At 39.0% G+C, this 18,995-nt stretch overlaps 2 protein-coding genes across 3 annotated transcripts; one reads left to right on the plus strand and one right to left on the minus strand.

The window, feature by feature from the left end:
- The first annotated feature begins 3,326 nt into the window (after positions 1–3,326).
- On the plus strand, positions 3,327–15,129 carry tefa (TEF transcription factor, PAR bZIP family member a). Of its 2 annotated transcripts, none has more exons than XM_062442977.1 (5): positions 3,327–3,531; positions 9,425–9,811; positions 10,309–10,538; positions 12,673–12,884; positions 13,451–15,129. In XM_062442977.1, exons 1-5 carry the CDS (start codon positions 3,447–3,449, stop codon positions 13,470–13,472), a joined length of 936 nt encoding a protein of 311 aa, XP_062298961.1. In that variant the 5' UTR covers positions 3,327–3,446; the 3' UTR covers positions 13,473–15,129. The 2 variants fall into 2 exon arrangements, with proteins under 2 accessions (XP_062298961.1, XP_062298960.1); XM_062442976.1 differs by lacking the exon at positions 3,327–3,531 and adding an exon at positions 7,505–7,812 and having other exon boundaries at positions 13,451–15,128.
- A 1,934-nt stretch (positions 15,130–17,063) lies between these two features.
- Positions 17,064–18,986, minus strand: phf5a (PHD finger protein 5A). The gene is made up of 4 exons (XM_062442854.1): positions 18,894–18,986; positions 18,556–18,579; positions 17,477–17,643; positions 17,064–17,256 (listed from the first exon to the last, which is right to left on the minus strand). Exons 1-4 carry the CDS (start codon positions 18,943–18,945, stop codon positions 17,167–17,169), a joined length of 333 nt encoding a protein of 110 aa, XP_062298838.1. The 5' UTR covers positions 18,946–18,986; the 3' UTR covers positions 17,064–17,166.
- Between the last annotated feature and the right edge of the window lie 9 nt (positions 18,987–18,995).

Consider the following 18,995-nt stretch of genomic DNA (forward strand, 5'->3'; position numbering starts at 1 on the left):
AGATGTAATCAATTATGTTCAATCATTTAGTAATTCATGCGTTTATAAGATTGTAGCAAACTTTCTCTTTTGGTATGATTTGCCTGAAAATCATTTGATTTTAAAGGTTATCTCAGTTCTCTGGATACAAGCAGAGTTTGTGCATCAGTTCTGGTTACTACAAACAAATGGTTCTTCCTCAATGCGGTTAAATGAAATGGCACGTTCTGGGTCGCGCAACAAGTTCCTGCTCAGCAAATATTCATGTGACCTAACTCCCCGCCCTCTTCCCCCTCTGCCCTCTGGCCTTGGTATAGTTTGTGTCATTTGATTCCCTCGTACCAACACACACCCACACAGCCACAAAAAAATCCTTAATGAATCGGTTTTTATTCAGTTGGAAGTAATTGGTTATTTGAATTGTTTTCAATAACTCAGATGATGAAACCAGGGTTGTAAGAAACGGAAAAAACAAGGCCTCTTTTTGTACTGTATTTTTACACTTTGTTGTTTTACGTTTTTTTTGTTTTATCTTCTTGACTTTTTTTTTTTTTTCCTCCTCCCTGGTTGGAAGTTCATGATCACACAAGTGGACCAAATCTCTTGAAAGCATTTAATAAACAGACTGTTTAAAAAAAAAAAAAAAAGTGTTTGTCCATTTTTTTAGAAGAACTAACTTTGTACTCTACATGAGCAACAAATACCACCATGTACCATTTAAGGTGGAGAATTGGTGAACTGCAAGACATTAAAACATCAAGTCAGCAAAGGCACCTTCTGGGCTCTACCTCAAACCCAAGAAAAGGTGAAATGGACTGAGAGGCATTACAGACTATATAGGAAGAGCCTGCTTTTTTGGGGTGTGTAACTGCTCTATCAAGATAGCTTTAACACCTTTCACTCCCACTTTGAGATCAGTACTCCTTTGTGCCCCTTCAAGAAGATCAATGCATGTAAGACTGCATTCACACCATATCTGACAACGCCCGCAGGCTTGTGTGGAGGTGTGGGCGCATTTATTTCTGCTTTAGAATGTAACTGGCATAAAACAACCAGAACAAAAAGTTTTATTTCTCCTGTTGACTGCTTTGTTTTCGCTACTGCCGCTCCCTCTCTTCATTCACTCTGTAGCTTGGTTACCTACCACTGCTCACTTACTCAATCGTACTCTCAGCTTCCTCTCTCTTTTTTTGTGACTTTTTAAAAAATGTGTCAGGAACCTAAGTCTAACTTAACTTCTAGCGTTATGAATGAGAGAATAAATGTCCTCCCCTCGTGATCCTGTTAAATTCTTTGTACTCCCTCTCGGCAGGGTTGTACAGCTGTGGTGCTGGTCTTCGGTCTTACATGATTGGCCACCACAGCGTGATGTCAGGTTGTGTTTCAGCAAAAGTGGATTCTGGGTTTGCTTTACCCCATGTGGTCTCCATGTGATCCCCACCCCCGCATCCTAAACACATTCCCCTGCTCAAATGAATGGGAGGACTGCTGTTTTTCCCGCACTGCTGGATTTGGAGTAGCTTAAGGCTTTTGGTGCTGACAATCTTCCGAGTTAAGTCCTTAAAGTTTGTGCAAATAAGCTGACCAGTGTCTTCACAGATATCTTCCTGGCCCAGTCTGTGGGCCCCATGTTTTAAGAAGACCATCATTGTTTCTGTCCCCCCAAAACAAAAACTGCCTGCCTTAATGACTATCACCTCCTCCCTGTTAGACTCACTGGACACCCTACAGTTTGCAAACAAGCAAACCAGGTCCATGGGTCATGCAATCTCACTCCCCCTACACACTGCCTTCACCCACCTGGAGCGGAGGGGCACATATGTGAGAACACTGTTTGTGGACTACTTTTGAGCTTTAAACACAACTGTATTCTCTCAGTCATTTAGGTCAGGTACCTTGGACTCAGCAGTGCCTTATGCAATTCCCCAGGGGTGTATGATAAGTCCAATCCTGTACACTTTCTTCACCAACAACTGACAACACGCAGCTCCAACATCGTCATTAAGTTTTATGGACAACACAACTACTATCTGCTTGTGCACAGTCTTCAATAGAATGTATATTTATATATATTTCAATTTTTCTCTCTTTTCTTCTTCTCTCGCTTTATTATCTTATTATATTTAGCTCGAAGAAGCCAAATGTCACCACCGCCAGTGTTGCCATCTGCTGTGTGCTGTTCATGTGACAAGAAAAGCTCTTGAAACCTTTCTGCTTCTCTTGAAGACATTTGACAATATTATAAAAAGCACAATAGTCCACCAAGAAGACAGAAATGACTTGCCTCCACAACAGATAACCTGAAGAGAGAATGATCTGATTAATTAACCAAATAGATAGATTTCTGAATATAAATAAAATGTTAAAAGGTGAGTTCACCCACTTTACAGGCACATCAAGTTCTTCGTAAGAGAATGGAAGTTGATTTTTTTAACCCTTCCTATTGACAACTGATAAGGGTGGAGGCTGTCTGTCTCCTTTGGTTATGTAAATGAAGAAGAGAGTTTACATAGAAACACATGTTAACGCGACAATGACACTACCTATCTGATAGTGTCAACAAAAACCTATTAACAGAAGTGCTCTAAATGTCTCAGAGCAGCGTTTTCAAGGTTTTTCTTTACAAGTGTCTAGTACTCATAGTACAAACAGTCCTGCACATGTGAACGCACTCAGTAACCTACACACAGCATGCTCCTTAGCCTGGAGCCATAAGCTGAAAGTACTTTGAACCCTAAGTCAGAGTTCAAAGCAGGGCCCTGTCAGTAGGTTTCCCAAACTTGAGTGTAAATAATACTTTTATTAGTATAATTCACACAGCTGTGTCGCTGTCAGGCTCCCACTAACATATTGCTCAGGCACACCCAAAAAGAAATGAACTATTATTAACTGTAATTGGTGCAACGTGTGATTTTCCTGCTAAAATGAGTGCTGCAGTGAAGTTACTATAACAGTTGGGACTGTCACCTTAAAGTTATCAAACTAGTTTAGACTACAAATTGATCTCTAATGTACTTTTTGTGTTATGGATTTTATTACCCGTCTTGTTATATAACTGTCTGCAACATTTAGGGCCTACCTTTCCAGTTTTTCTTTTTCTTTTTTTTCTTTCCTTTTTTTCTCCCCTTTTTTTTGCCTTAGGTAATGCCAACCTGGCTCCGGATTGGCTGCCACCACTGTGAAGGATACACCCACTGGCCAATCGGCGCTCGTTCCTTCCATCGCTGTCGTAAAGCACGCTGCTGATTGGTCGCGGGGAAGCCGAGGGGGCGGTCTGCGTTAAGTAACTTGTTTAGAGTTCACAACATGTGACCCGTCATATTTGTAGTAGTCTCTAACACCTCCTCATGAGAGCTGTCAGGTTTGTGTAAACTAGAACTGCAGAATCTCTTTAGCTTTTAGTCTGAGCTGCTCATCTCTGAGACATTTTTCACTAACTGAAAGTTTAAGGGATAAAAAAACTAAACATGACCACAGAGATACCGGAGATTCCGGAGATTTTCAGGTCTCTTCTTGAGCATCCGTTTACTCTCCCGAGCTTTGATGAAAATGGTAAGTGGCAGTCAAACCAAACAGTGAAATATTTTTTGTTGGATTTTTTTATTCTAATGACATGCAGCACTGTCTTGTTTTCATGCTAGAACTGTTGTTTTAGCAGTATTTTCTGTCTCTTCTGAAATTTCTGCAAATAACTGCGTGAGTGTTGCGTAATAGTCAGCTGAGCTGGATGGGGATTTGTACAAGTTGACAGATCTGGTTCATGCCTTCAGAAGTAGGTTTCTGGATTATTGACTTTTTGGAGACTTTAAGCAGCAGTTAATTATAGCTTTTTAAAATTGTGATATGAAACTACTCAGTGATTATGGTTATTAAAATATCAGCTTATTTAAAATGCATTTCTTTTTATTAACTGATACTCAATTTCTGAATTTAGCTCAATATTTTCAGACCATATCCTCCCCTAAGCTCAGTAAAATGTTGTATTAAAAACTGCAATAATCAAGCTACATTACCAATCTGCAATACCATACATGGAACAAATGACAGTTAAAACACTTGTAGAAGAAATCTCCCTTTACATAATGCATCATACTGACATTTACTCCCAGCAGCAGGACCTCTCTGTCCTGTTGCATCTTAAATAAATGCAACAAGTGTCCTTAAACACCAACTGGATCCTAATAATAGTCAGCGACACCTACTGGGTGAGTGAAGTGAGACATGCGAGTGGCTCCTTACTAACACATTCTTTTCCTGTGGTGTTTCAGTCAGATAAGAGAGGAGATTAAACAAATTTCCAAATGTTTGCTGTTTTTAATGTTGAATAAATGAAGTCAGCCTTGGTAAAAAAAAAAAAAAAAATCCCATCTGATGGTGCTGGTGATCTGTGTTTGTCATCTGCTTTCATCTGTCAGGATTGAATGCCTTGTGGGTTGTGTAGATGATTAAATCACTAGATTGCTCTGTATGCCTTATGTTGCCAATCTGGACCACACTACAAAAATCAGATTAGAGTCATGTAATATAATTACTTAGAGAGGTGTGCTGCTGACCTCATTTTAACATGCTTTCATAATCGCTGTTTTTTTAGATGAGCTAAACAACCTTCAATATCAGATAAGACTCATAAATGATTAGTTTACCCTAATATGAAATCAATATGTCCACCATTATCACATTTGCCACTGTTTACAAAATCTAACAAATAATGTAATGATGTATTTTGGCACTTATGAACTCTTTCTGTTGTAATTTGGTTGAGAAACTGATGACTAAAATTAATTTTCACACCACAAACATTGTACTGTCTGCTTGCAGGGCTTATAGAAACTGTCAGTCAAGACCAAAATGATCACTGACCATAGTTGGAGTCACCATGTGGCACATGACCAATGCAGAGCAGATTTTCATAATTATTCTGGCACATGTACAGCTCCAGGACCCCCCGGTGAACCGTTGCACGTTGAATTTTGCTCTGAAAGCTTTGTAGCTGTGGCTTCATTATTTATAGATTGTGTTGACTGTAGCACCTGTGGAAAGACACTTAACATATGCACAACACTTATTTGTTGTTGTGCATTCACGTGAGCCAAAACAGGCTGTGTCTGCTGCTCCCAGCCTTCTCTTTTACGATCGCACCTATTTTAAGGCTTTCAACAAGTCTGAACAATGTGTTGTAGTTCATTCAGAAAATAACTGAGGCTTCATACAGATAAATATTTGCTTGTATAAAGTGTGTGTGAATTAATTTGTGATGAAGATGTCAGTTCAAAGTCTTTCTGTGACCCCATAAAAAAATCAGCTTCATGAAGACGGAACTTTTTATGTAAGTTTGCTTTAGGCTTTTTAAAACTGTGAGGTGGAGTGTGTTTATGTATAATTAGCAGGGTGAGAGGCAAGGCTGGATGACTACCCCAAGGGGCCCCTGGGCACTGATGCCCATGGACCCCCAACCATGTCACACAGTACAAAACACGCCCACCCGATGTTACCGACCCTGGCCATTAAAATCCTTAAAATCTTAATTATTCTGAGCTTCCAGTCAAGCTTACATGTTAAATCACACCGGTAATGGTCAAAAGCTAAATAAGAAGTTGAGATGAGCTGGGAGCAGGTCTGCCACACTGCATTAAACCTAGTGCTGAAATACTGTCATTTCACTCAAAAGTCAGAAAAGACAAGAATACAATGGATTAAATCATCTCAAAGCAGTGTATTGCTCATGTAAAATCACCCATATAGCTATATATATATATATATATATATATATATATATATAATATATATATATATATATATATATATATATATATATATATATATATATATATATATATATCACACACAACACATAATATTACTAAATGCACAGACAGAATAATAGTTCTTACCATTAGAGGTTCATCATTCTTGCCTTTTACTTTGCCAAACACATGATGTCAAGTGGTTTTCTATAAGCTTTGTACTCTGCACAGAGACTGTAACACATAGATTTGAAATACCTCTATATTGTGCTGCTTTATCATTTTTTTTCCAAAAAAGTAAAAGGTTTGAAAAAAACTTGTAAAATGTAATTTAACCATTGGAAAAGTCTCAATCATTTTGGTAAATTTAGAGATGATAATCCAGGAGTTTGATGCCGAGGTTTTTAATGAGACACTATTAAGTAGGTGGGTAAGACTTTGATGTCCAGTTTGAACACAGTAACCTTCATCATGCTTATGTGCACTTTTTTACTGCAGCAGCTGACCTTGACGTTGTCGTCCCTCCTCTTTATGTTGTGCCAAAAACAGATTTGGCGTGACACATAGAAACAACATAGGGGCTCAATGAATTTAAGGCAGACCCTCTCTAAAAGCTTGAATCAAGGAGATGTGCACAGCTGCTTTTTGCCATTGATCATATTGATTTTGGCATATAAACATTTTGAATTAGTAACATTTAAAGTGAAGTGAACACAGGATGATGACGTGTCCTCTTTGTTTTTATGGAAGATCAATTGCGGGTTTATCTCGTTTTGTATTCCTTAATCAATGAAAACAGGTGGAACATTTTTTTAGTGGGATTATCGTTATCGTTATCGTTTCAATGAGGATGAACTAAACTAAATATGAAATGGTCCTTGGTGGGACCAGCCAAACAAATGCCTGAGATGAAGTGGCAGAGGTTGTTTTGGCATGAATCTTGTACTTTTTGTTCTTTACTGTTGTGACAACTCTAGTGTTACATACAGATCATTGCCCTTGGGGATCTCTGCTTAGTTACAGCAATGCAACAACATTGCAATTTAAACCGCAAGGTGGAACCTCTGTATGGGCAGTAACTGCGGCGCCGCCCTTTGCACGTTTCTGCTTGTGAACCGTACAGAGCAACGCTATTGGTCGCTGGGAGATATGTAAGGTCTGCAACTGCATGTGTGTGCATGTGAGCAAAAGACACACCGCCTATATGCGGTATACGCGTCTGGGCGACGTATGCGCCATAAGTTGCACCGACAATTACATTTCAACATAAAGAAAAAGTAGAAAACGTGTTAAATCCTATCTATTTCTAATGATAATGTGACGAAACGGCACATATATGTTTATCTTGACTTTCCACCAATCATTACTTGCTGAAAGTTTAAAAGCCTGCAAATCGACGTCTGTCTGAACATATACTACATATATGTTTAAAAAGTTTTGACTAACAGTATGATCTTAAATGATTGGCCGGTTTCTGTAGGAACAATTAGGATCTGTGTCAATGGCATTTAGCTCGTGACACGTTTTTCTGTTGATGTTCAGGATAACATATATAACTCGGTCAACCAATGAAATCCCAGCTATTTGATATGGTGACAGACATAGGGCTCCTCGTAGGAATCCCCGCCCCTTGTTTAATGGGAGCTCATTAATATTAATAAAGACGAGGCGGACCCAGCCAATCAGCGGAAGGCTGGGTCGGAACGTTTCTTTTTTTTGACTAAAGGCTAGGGGCGGTTTTATTCTGAACACCCAATTCTTTCTAACGCCCAATGCGCAGAGGAAGTGGGCCAATACAGTCTAGTGTAGTCGGACGGTCGTAGTTACCCTTTTCAAGAGGATTTATCAGATTGATAAACTACACTGATAGCCGTTGACGGTGACAAACCCGGTCGGAGAGCTAACGTTACCGAGACAACAGGTCTGCCGAGTTTTGTTGGTTTCTACAGTCACAACACGGAGGGAAAAATGTCGGGGGAGCCTATTCTCATCACACTGGAAACGGCCAGCGGGGCCCCCAGTTCATTCCCGGTGGCTCTGAAGAAAATAATGGAAATGCCTCCGCCGAATATACTGGACGGCGACGACGGTAAGGCCCGTTCACCGTTAAATGGACGCAGGATAAACAGGGGACCTACATTGGCCGCTGTTTAATGACTATACACGTGAGAGAAATTGCGTCATAACAATGTAGCCGACTTTAAAATATCCCTTAACATTGTATTTGAAGGATAAGTTCATACATGTGCAACGATACTATTAGATCATTTCCATTTGAAGTGCACACAGACACGAATGACATTCATTTACAGTCAACACCACCACAAAATCAGTTATACAAGCACACACCAAAGAAATTCCAGTGTTTTTGTAAAATTAAAATGAATTACATTTTTTTTAAAATCTGAATCACGGTCAGATGTTGACAGAACTGGTTGGTTAATACAATTTTTTTTGCACCAGGAGGAAAAGAAAGAAAGGAAGCATATAACAATGTTTGTGTACACACTGTCCTTTCTTCTCCTTACCCGCCTCACCATACAGAAGTTTCTAGAGATGTCTCAGTATTTGTGTTTTTGTTTGATGAGCTAAACAACCTCTTTAAAAACACATACCACTCTGTAAAATAATAGTTTGCCCTCATATGAAATGTTCCTGTGTGTCATGATCATACATTTGCCACTGTTCAGTATCCTAACAAATAGTAATAATGATTTATTTTGGTGCTTATGAGCTCTTTCTGTAGTAGTTCTGTTGAGTTATTAAAGATCCTATAATAATTGGATGAAATATTAAATTGTCTGTTTGCCATGATCACAGGATCGCAGAAAAAGTCGGAGCTTTCTACACACGCCTCTGACTTTAAATGTGGGTTTTGTTGTTGTAAAGCTTCCCCTGTTGACTTTGTGTTTTGTGGATTAAAATGTAGCTATAAATATGTGAGGGGAATGTGCGGGAACTGTCAAAGATTGTTGTATTAAAGGGAGCATCAACATTTGCAACTACAGTTCATGATCTATAGGAACTTAATGTCCAAAGCTAATATTGTCACTGTGGCAATGAGCTGAATGTACAATTATTTATACGGACTCAGTGATAAAGTCTTCCACATTTGAAAGAAATCGTAACAAAAACATGACTTTAAATGTCACACTGATATTTGGACATTTGTAAACATTGCCTCGACATAGTTTTTCCTGCAAAGTGGAGATTTGTAGCAGAGCGCACTGGTGAAACGGTGACATGGAAATTTCCAGATTTTACAACCAGTCGTTGAAAGATGCAGTAAAACTTAAGTGCTAGGGTTTGGGTCCTGAGGGACTTTTCGGGATCAGATTTCAAGTCTCGGTAAGGACAAACAAACAAGGTTTATTCTCTTAGAAAATAAAGCACTGTGGCGTCATGATAGACCAGCGAGGGTCCATATAACTTAATTGCAGTGTAGCCTGTTCACATCAGACCAGATCCCCATCCCTCTGTTAGATGTCATCCTCATCTCTCTCTCCTGTCATTTCCTATCTGTTTTTACTGTCCCTTGTTAATAAAGACTGAAATAATCATTGAGAAAAGGGTGTTCCTTCAACTGTGCGTCATTTCCGAACATTTCCTGTTGATTCATAAGAACAGACACAAATCTGCCTTCTGGTTAAACATGAACATGAACGTATTGTTTCTGAATGTGTATCTTTCTTGTGTTGCAGACACTGACAAAGAAAAGCTGGTCCTGGGAGATAATGTCGATCTGGGTGGAGGATGCAGTGACATGGGGCCGTCAGCCGCCCTGACCCCCGCTATCTGGGATAAGACCATCCCCTACGACGGCGAGAACTTCCACCTGGAGTACATGGAGCTCGAGGAGTTTCTCATCGAGAACGGCATCCCGGCCGATGAAGACCCCCTGAGGAGCAGCACAGATGTTGATGCCATCTTGGATCTGAAGGCTTCCCCCTCTGCCCAGATAAATGGTGCCAAGCGAGCAGGCGTGGCTTCGGTGTCTCTGCTGCCCATTCAGGAGTTGGATAGGTGCGGGGAGGAAGTGGTGATTATCACCAACGGCGAGTCTGAGATTACATGTGATGTTACTGCAGGTGAGTGGCAGCAGGAGGATCGCACATGAGACAGCTGTATAGTTTCACGAAACTCCCCTACTAAGTGTATTGTACAACACAGAAAACCAGCTGTTCAGGTTCAGTGAGATTATTCTTATTGAGTTAAAACTTTAGGAGACACGACAATTAACTGTGTTACACCAACAGTAGCGGAGTCATAAACAAACCTGCTGATCTGGCACAAGATTCCAATCTGCAACCATTTTCCATGTTACAGTTATTATGTATTTATGGGCTACGTCACTGATGTGACACAAACAAGATATGCTATGACATTGCAGTGACCTCAGATGGTCACTGGGGGGACGTGCATAGTAGAGATAATATAGTTTACTGTAGGATCATCCCATGGGATTGTCAGAACATCCACCCATCACACATACATTTGAGAAAGATCAATACTAGATGTATCCTTAGTGCAGGTTTACATTTTTGATCTACAGCTGTATAATATTTCCTTGTGTTTTTCTGCTCAGAGGTGACCACTAATGAAGATGATGATGATGATGACGCATCCGAGGGCATGGACCCCGAGGATATTGAGGTTGACATGAACTACGAGCCAGATCCCACCGACCTGGTGCTGTCAAGTGTGCCGGGGGGCGAACTGTTTAACCCACGTAAACACAAGTTCAGTGAAGAGGAGCTGAAGCCACAACCTATGATCAAAAAGGCCAAGAAGGTGTTCGTGCCTGAAGAACAGAAGGTATGCTGGAAAAGAGAAGAAACATCTGAAACACAATCTGTCAATTCTACATGGTTTTTCTGCAGTTTGTTGTCACTAAAACAGAAAGTTAACTCATCCATAAATCAGAGCTTCAACACTTAAAAGTGATCTATAGAGTTTTTCTAATGATCAGTTTTACGTTGTCAAAATAGCAGAATAAGCTCCAGTTCTTAGATTATTCCAAGTAAATCAGCATGTAGAATTACACATAGTGCATGTTGGCCTATGTTATGCTGACTTACAGTTTAGCTGCCACCATGATAGAAAAAATATAAAATGTAATCAATCATTCAGACTAGTTAAAATCCTAAATTCAGGCAACATTTAAAAGTATCTTTATTTTTTAATAATAATTAATAATTCTGTAGTTACTGTGTGAAAAAGGCTACACTATCATATGCATTTTGCTCAAAAACAGAGAATAGGGATTGTTAATTAGGGGTGTAACAGTATACATAATTCATGGTTTGGTACATTTTCTGTACAGCTGGAAAAAAGAAAGAAAATAATATTTTGGTCCTTTTTATTTTGGAAAATGTAAACATCCAACAATGGCTCATTGTTCAAAACTATTGCAGTTTGCAGAGGCAGTTTAGTTTTGCTGCAGAGGAGAAGAAAAACAACAGTTGTTTCTTGCGAGGGGTCAGAACACCTGCTGATGGCTGTGTTTATGGTCAAACTATAAAAACTAGCTCCAGCTGCAGCAGCTGCAACAGAATCACGCTGCTCTAACACACTAGAACTGGTTCTCATGACATGTTGTCTGAAAACGTCACAAATTAAAAGTGTTTATCAAAGCTGGAGTGAAAAACTGACTGTCTGAGTGGCAGTCACATGACGCCACATGAGCATGGGTAACCTTGGTAACCAGGGTATGCTACCCGCACAGTGCAGCTAAGTGGTAGACCAAAAAGTGGGGTGGATCTCAATTGAACTGTTTAGGTCAGAGAGTAACGAAATGAGTGAAATTGCACACCAAACCAAACATCCTGTACTGAACAGTGTGGGACGAATACATAAACTGTTCCACCCACGTTGTTCACCCACCTTAAAGCTCACTGAAAACAGTCTGAGAAGATAATCATCACCTTAAAAAACGTGCTTCTTTCTCGAAATATAACGCAATATTTTTTTCCTCATACTTTAGCAGGGTATGAGCCATTGACACATTTGATATCTGACTTGCAGGGTAGAGATTAGGCAGTGTCACGGTGAGGCTGCTCTGGCAAGTCACTGTGACTCAGCAAACTGACAGTTTTTCTAAATTGAGGTTTCATTTCCCTCGCAGCCTGTACGAGAACACTGGCTTTGTTTACATACTCAAGTGAGCCTGGCTGTTGGCCATGTTAAACACTCGGCTGAGATTCGGGCTAATACGTTTCAATAACAAACCTCTTTTCATTACCATTGATACTTAAGAAGGCAGGTTAGTTATAAATGAGCTAAACAACCTCTTAAAATCAGACATAACTCTTAAAAAGTAAAGATCACCTTCACGTGAAATGTAAATGTCATTAGCATCATCATGTATTTGCTACCGAGAGATGAACCCCAGCAAACATCCATCCAATGTACATCCATGAGCATGCTGGAGTTGGAGTAGATTATTAAACTATTTTGACCATAACTTTGAGTCAGGGAGAATACCAAACAGAAGAGACACACATACCAAACATCCTGAACAGTTCAGGACAAAATACACAGCTGCAGCCCTGATTTATTTTCCATTCCACAAGTGGGGTGAAAGAGCCATTGACACATTTGAATATCTGACTTGCAGGGGAAAAAAATGAGGCCATGTGACAATGAAACTGTTCTAGCAACTCACTGTGACTCAGCAAACTGGCGATTTATCTAAATTGGGGTTTTTATTTCCTTCCTGCGTGAGAACACTGGCTTTGTTTACATGCACAACTGAGCCTGGCTGTTTGGCAGTATTAATTACTTTGGGAGAGGTCAGATTTGGGCTAAAGTGTTGGCAAGAAGAAACCCCTTTTTTTCAGTAATAGTGGAAAACTGATATTTAAGAAGGCATTAGCCATCTTTACTTTGTTTGTCATTATAAAACATTTAAGCTCTGTTATGATGTCATATTTCCTCTCCGCCCCTCCAGGATGATAAATACTGGCAGCGGAGGAAGAAGAACAACGTCGCAGCCAAACGCTCACGCGACGCCCGCAGGTTAAAGGAGAACCAGATCACCGTCCGGGCGGCGTTCCTGGAGCGGGAGAACACGGCGCTGCGGACGGAGGTGGCCGACCTGCGGAAGGAGTGCAGCCGCTTCAAGAACATCGCCGGCCGCTACGAAGACAAATTCGGACCGCTGTAAGGGGACCAAAGAAAAGCACACGAAACTGTTGAAAGTTGGCATCCGTAGAGCAGAGCAGAGGAGAGGAGAGGAGAGGAGACAACAGAGCATCAGTCTATTTAGTTTTAAAACATTCTAAAGTCCTCATTGTTACAGCAGCGCCGATTGGTAACTAAATCTACCGCTGACATTCTGTTGGAGCGGCGGGCCACAGAGGGAGAGATTATCTCTTTCAAAACCAACAAAGAAACGATGGTCTTCCTGTTATCTGATACTTTTGTCAAACACTCCCTGACTTTAAGTTAACGGGCATTTCTTTTAGAAATAGGAGCATGATGTAATGTATAACAAGCTCAGCAGAGAGTGTTTTCCGCTTCCCGTACGAGCTGAGAGAAGTCACGTTATAGATGTTCACATTAAGGCTCAACTTTGTAAAAGACCGCACCAAATATTCTACTGTACAACAAGGGGTGTCAAACATCAGAGTTAATCTAAACAGGTTAGAAAAGCAGAATGTGTGAACAATGTTTCTCCCTCCTCTTCCTCCCCTTGGTTTTAATCCTTTTTCTCTTTCTCTTTCAAGTGCGGTGCCAGAAGACGAATAGACCACACTTGATTTATTCATTTGTTTTCTCTCTAATGAATAAATAAATCAAAGCCGTTGAAGGGGGTCGGCATGTGACACAAAAAAAACAATAATCTATCTGATGATGATGATGATGAAGAGGAGGAAGAGGAGGTGTGAGAGCATGAGATGCAATACAACGTTAACATCCGATATCAGTTTTTTTTTTTTATTGAATTTTATGAAACATCCATGTGTGTGTGAGCAGGGTGTGTGAGGATATTCAAGTGCTTCTTAAGGACTCTCCTTTTACGAGGCGTCCCTTTATCATGTTTTGTATGCCTTTGGCCGAAAGAGATAATTTGTGATGTTTTATTAAGGACAAACTGTTATTGTTTAATTCATTTTTTTTAGATGATAGTCTATAATTTGGTAGCAGCTGTAAAAGTTATGTGTTAGTCATCATTAAGGTGTCGTAGAGATAAGCTTATTTACAGATTTCTTCCAGTTCTTTCCACATTTTGATGAATTCTGATACCTTTCTTTTTTTTTTCTCCAAAGTTTATATTCTAAAGAGGCAGATTACGTGAAGAGCAGGGCTTTTCTTTCGCCCACAACCACTTTTCTGACTGTGACATTTCCAGTAACTTAAGCTTCTTCAGGGGATTACAGTGACACGGCAGTGTGTTCACGCACAGATCTGTACATTAACACTCTGTTCTCTTTGTCTCAGTGTGTGTGTGTGTGTGTGTCGCTACCCGTACGACGTCTGCCTCGCTCTCCATTTCTGTCCGTAACGCTTCAGATGACTCGTGTACAGTCCACTGATGCATGTGCTGTATATAAGTAGCTTAGAATGATACTTTCAGGACTTTTATTTCTTTCTCTTTTTTTCCCCCATCCCATCATTTTACAAATATATTCAGCATCATGACATAAAAAGCTCAGATACAGCTAGCGAAGGTTTTTTAACAGCCCGCATTTAGTTTTGGATGAATATCAAGCAGTGACGTTGAAATGAATACAGCATCTTTCTGAGATGAGCCTATCGGATTCTAATTGAAGTATTTTTAATGAGTGCTTTATTAAAGGCGGCTAGTGAAAGCTGGTCTGCTATAGGTGAAGCTTCACTATTATTACAGTGCTACAAACTTACAACACAAAACCAAACCTGGCTTTCAAAAACTACCTAGCAGTGTTTGTGCGTGTAGATTGTATCGACTTAAGTTTTTAGGACGTTTGCGCACAACTTCAACTTTTCTAACTCATTTCCGTCTTAGGATTCATTTTCTAATTTCTTGACAAACCAGGAAGTCTCAATAACCGCAGACTGTATTTGGGGGTATCTTAAAAAAAAACAACCAAGAAACCCCTGAATTTCTTCAAGTGTCTTCTACGTCTAAAGCCATTTCAATGCAGTGCGCAGTCTGCCGGTTTCGAGGGTGGGGTGTATTATTTACAGGGTTACTATGCAGGATTTTCCTATAAAAAAAACATGTATAGACTGGTATAAAAATAATCCCTCACAATCATCATTACACCTGTAATGAAAGTTGAGACTCCAGTTTTTTTTTACTGTACAATTCAGATTTTTTAAAAAAAGGGATTTTTTGTAAGATTTTGCTGCTGTGCTTCCATCCAGACAGATTTATTTAGCCATTCAGGAAAGAGGAGGGGGGGAGGGGTTAAACCAAAGTAAATCTATTTTAAGAAAGGGGGTTCCTCTTGTGTTCCTATAATAATGCAATTTAAACATATGTTAAGAAAAAAGATCTTTCATATCTTATGGAGCAATACTCCCTGCCTCGTTCATTTCACTCTCAAAAGAGTCACAACATCCATAATTGATGTCATTAAAGTGTATATGAAAGCATCACGCTGATATGAATGATAATGATCATCTTCCTGACTTGTTAAACAGTTATTTTTTTAATGCTCTCTGCTTCAGTTCAGATTGCATCTGCCTTCACTCTGGAACAGGTCAATTTGGTAACTTTGAGGGGTTGTTTTTAACCTTCCTGGTTCAGTCTTTGTATTTATTTGTAAAACAGTGTCTTTGCATTTTGAGTGTGGTTACTTTTTTGTGTCTTGTATAGACAGTATGTAAAAAATAAAGCCTTGTTGAGAAAGTCTTTGTGTCCACGTCTTTTTTTTCTACGGAGACAATTGGGTCGGATTATTCAAACTAGTCGCAGTAGGAGGAAATGGAAGATATATGAAATTTTCCATTGACTTATGCTGGACAAAGTGACTCAGTGATAGTGTGAATAAATATGATTATAATAGTAATAAAATACCACTGTAATATTGACCTGGTCTAATATTTCATGGTTAATGTTACAGTTGAGGATAATCACCATGAAAACCTTTTCCAGGCACCAGGTATTAATCTGTCAAAGATTCAACACTCTTATATCTCAAGTCAACAAAAGAGGTATAAACTGGAGAGCGGTTTAATTTCCTGTTCACATATCAGATCTGTGAGTGTGTGCATAGAAAGTGACCAACGTTGATGAAAGAAGCTGAACAGTTTCATCTTAATGCGGTTCTTTCACATTTTCTACCAGGAGACTGAATGTCTGGAGGTTGATGGTTTGGACTGTATCACGTGTGTTCAGAGAAACGATAGAAGAGATATTGTTTCAGGATACCAAGAAACCTGAGAGTATTAAATGTTCACCCGTGTCAATGATTTTTTTTAAAAAGATTGCTTCCTGTTTGTTCAGTAGCCATGTCAATACCTAATATAATTATTAATTAATCTCTTTATACATACATGGTTATGACAGCTGCATCTAATGCAGCACTGAAATGCTGCCCAGTTAACTAAAATACACACCCATGATGTCATGACAACGTAACCACAATGTAAATACTAACCAATAATATCTGCTGTGTATCTACTTGTGCAGCCCTAACCTGGTCTAATAACCTCTTCTCTATTTATCTCTACAGCACTGAATTCTTTTCATTTTCAGTCTTTTAGTCATCAGCCACAGTCCACCTCATTTATCAGAGTTCGTGCTGGTGTTATTCAACTTTCTTTCACACATGCAAACCAAGACCTGTGAACAGACTGAACTCTCTGGAGTGCCCCTTTAAATTAACAACAAAATCCAACTGGTATTTTAAGCAGAAAGGTGAAGAAGTAACACCAAACCACGAGTAAAATATCTCCAAGTGTTAAATTATAGGATAAGTAGTGCTGCAAATGATGATTTATTGAAAAATTGCAGATTAATCTGTTGAATATTATACCGATTAATGAACAATCGTTTGGTCTATAAAACAACGAAACATGTCCATTATGGTTTCACAAAGCTTAAGACGCAACCAACAGTCCACTATCATATAGGATTTAAGAAAGTAAAAGATATTCACATTTAAGAAGCTGGAATCAGAGAATTTCAGCATTTTTCTTTAAAAAAAACCCCAAACCTTTAAACTATCGAGACTTATTTTCTGTTGATTAATCAACTAATTGACTTATCGGCTAATAAGCAGTGTTTGTGAATGGTGACACTTTGTTGCTTGGTACCTAATATAAAGCTCTTTGTGATTTATGCGGCAGGTTTATAAAACCTTGAACAGTTTAACATTCAAAGCTGTGACACAGAAATAAGGAAAGAAATATAAAAGAACGTTTTATTGACATATCACAAAATGTTTCTTGAAGCTTTAAAGAAAACCTGCAAAAGCTGAGACTAAAACAAGGACCGGGGGCCGCAGAGTCTTCACCTCTTCTTGAAGCCGTACTTCTTCCTTTCATAGAACAGATCTGTTTTTGAGCTGCCCAAATTCACAATCTTAGGACAGCCATCTCGCTGTGAAGAGAAAGAAGGAAGAGAAGACCGTGTTAGAGTATTATGAAAAACATCTGAGAAAGGCTGGATTCTTATTTTTATTGTTTCAATTAAAAGTTAGTCTATTTATTTTCTTAAAGCTGCTAGATCATCAGATCAGCCTTCTCTGGTTAGCTGCCTCAGCCTCATTTCTTGAGTAGTGAAATAAAAAGCATGAGGAAGCTGAGATTAGATGACTCACATCTTTCTCCTGGATGGTGCACTCTTTACAGTAGTAGGCATCTGATACGCCGGGCCCTCCGCAGATGACGCAGCGTCCCTGATAGGAGCCGTAGTTACACTCGTCACAGATGCGGACCAGCGTGCACGGCCTCACGTAGGAATCGCAGATGACGCACTTTCCATCGCCTTGGAGGAGCAGAAAAATGACAGATAAGAAGATTGATGGAGGATAACATTTTTTTTTAAAAAGACATGCAGTGTGGACAAAAGAGCATAAACAGACCAGAATGATAGTTATTAATCACAATCTATTTATCAAGTACTTCAGAACTGGTGATGCCATTACTTTTATAGACAAAATTATAAATCAAAAGGATAACTGATATTCATAATGAGAACAAACATATGGTATACTCATTAAATAAACTAAAGCCATAAATTAACACTGAAACTATGTATGAAGTTTTCCACAGCTGTAACGTGCACTGTTTTTAGAAGTGGTGACATAAATATATTTGATATATGTTGAAAAGATTCACAAAGCTGTTGATTATCGGACGATAATAGCCCATCACAGATTTTTAACTCCCTAATTTTCAGTAATAGCCTCAGAAATCCAGTATTAGTCGGGTTGCAATTATCATAATGTCCCTTTGAATATAATGTGCTTGTCTGGGTGTGTCTTGGTGCCATACATGTTTCTATTACAGATTAATAGATATGTATTCAATTAGTTGATTTCGTCTATATAATGAATTTTCAAGATAATTCTCAATCCTATAAGATATCTACAACATGGAAAGTTAGAGATGAGTATTTATATAATGCATAATTTTTACCGTACTGATTGTAATAAATGTTATTAACTGTGTAATACATTATCTATATTTTTCACTCTTTTCAACAAAAATAAAATGATCTGATTAACGTAAGTACAACGTTTCTGTTACACAAACAGTGGTGAAAAACAAGTCATACAGCTGATACCAGTAGATGTAGTAGTATTGACTTTAAGCTTGGAAGAAAACACACGACGAATGCAATTGAAATGAATGCAATAATCAATCTGTTTAAGTCATTTTAGGTATAAATACTTACATTTCTCACAGAGTCTGCCAATAGCTGCGGAATTAAAACAAAGACATTATTAACAGATATTCATTAACTGCATTAAAAGGGCCTACTTCTGTCTCATGTTCACAGCAAAAAACATTAATAGATACACAAACATGAATACATAGTGGAACAGTAATGTTGTTAATGCTTTTAACTTGTAAACATTTCTGTGTTAGCACCGCGGCTAACTTTCAATGAAGTCCATGCTGTTACCGTTAGCATGTAAGCTAGCATCGTTTTGATAAAGCAAAGTAAAACTATATCCTGCTACAGCTGAACAGCGCTTTGTTACCTATCGAGAGAAATTCATTAAAACATACCGACGCCTGCTTGTTTTCTGCAGAAAATCAAATCTGGATGATGCTTAGCCATTGTCGGCTAACGTGAGGCGGACGCTTAGCTTCAACTTTTACCTTTGACCT

This window comes from Scomber scombrus, chromosome 21 (genome assembly GCF_963691925.1).
Source record: "Scomber scombrus chromosome 21, fScoSco1.1, whole genome shotgun sequence".
Taxonomy (NCBI): Eukaryota; Metazoa; Chordata; class Actinopteri; order Scombriformes; family Scombridae; genus Scomber; species Scomber scombrus.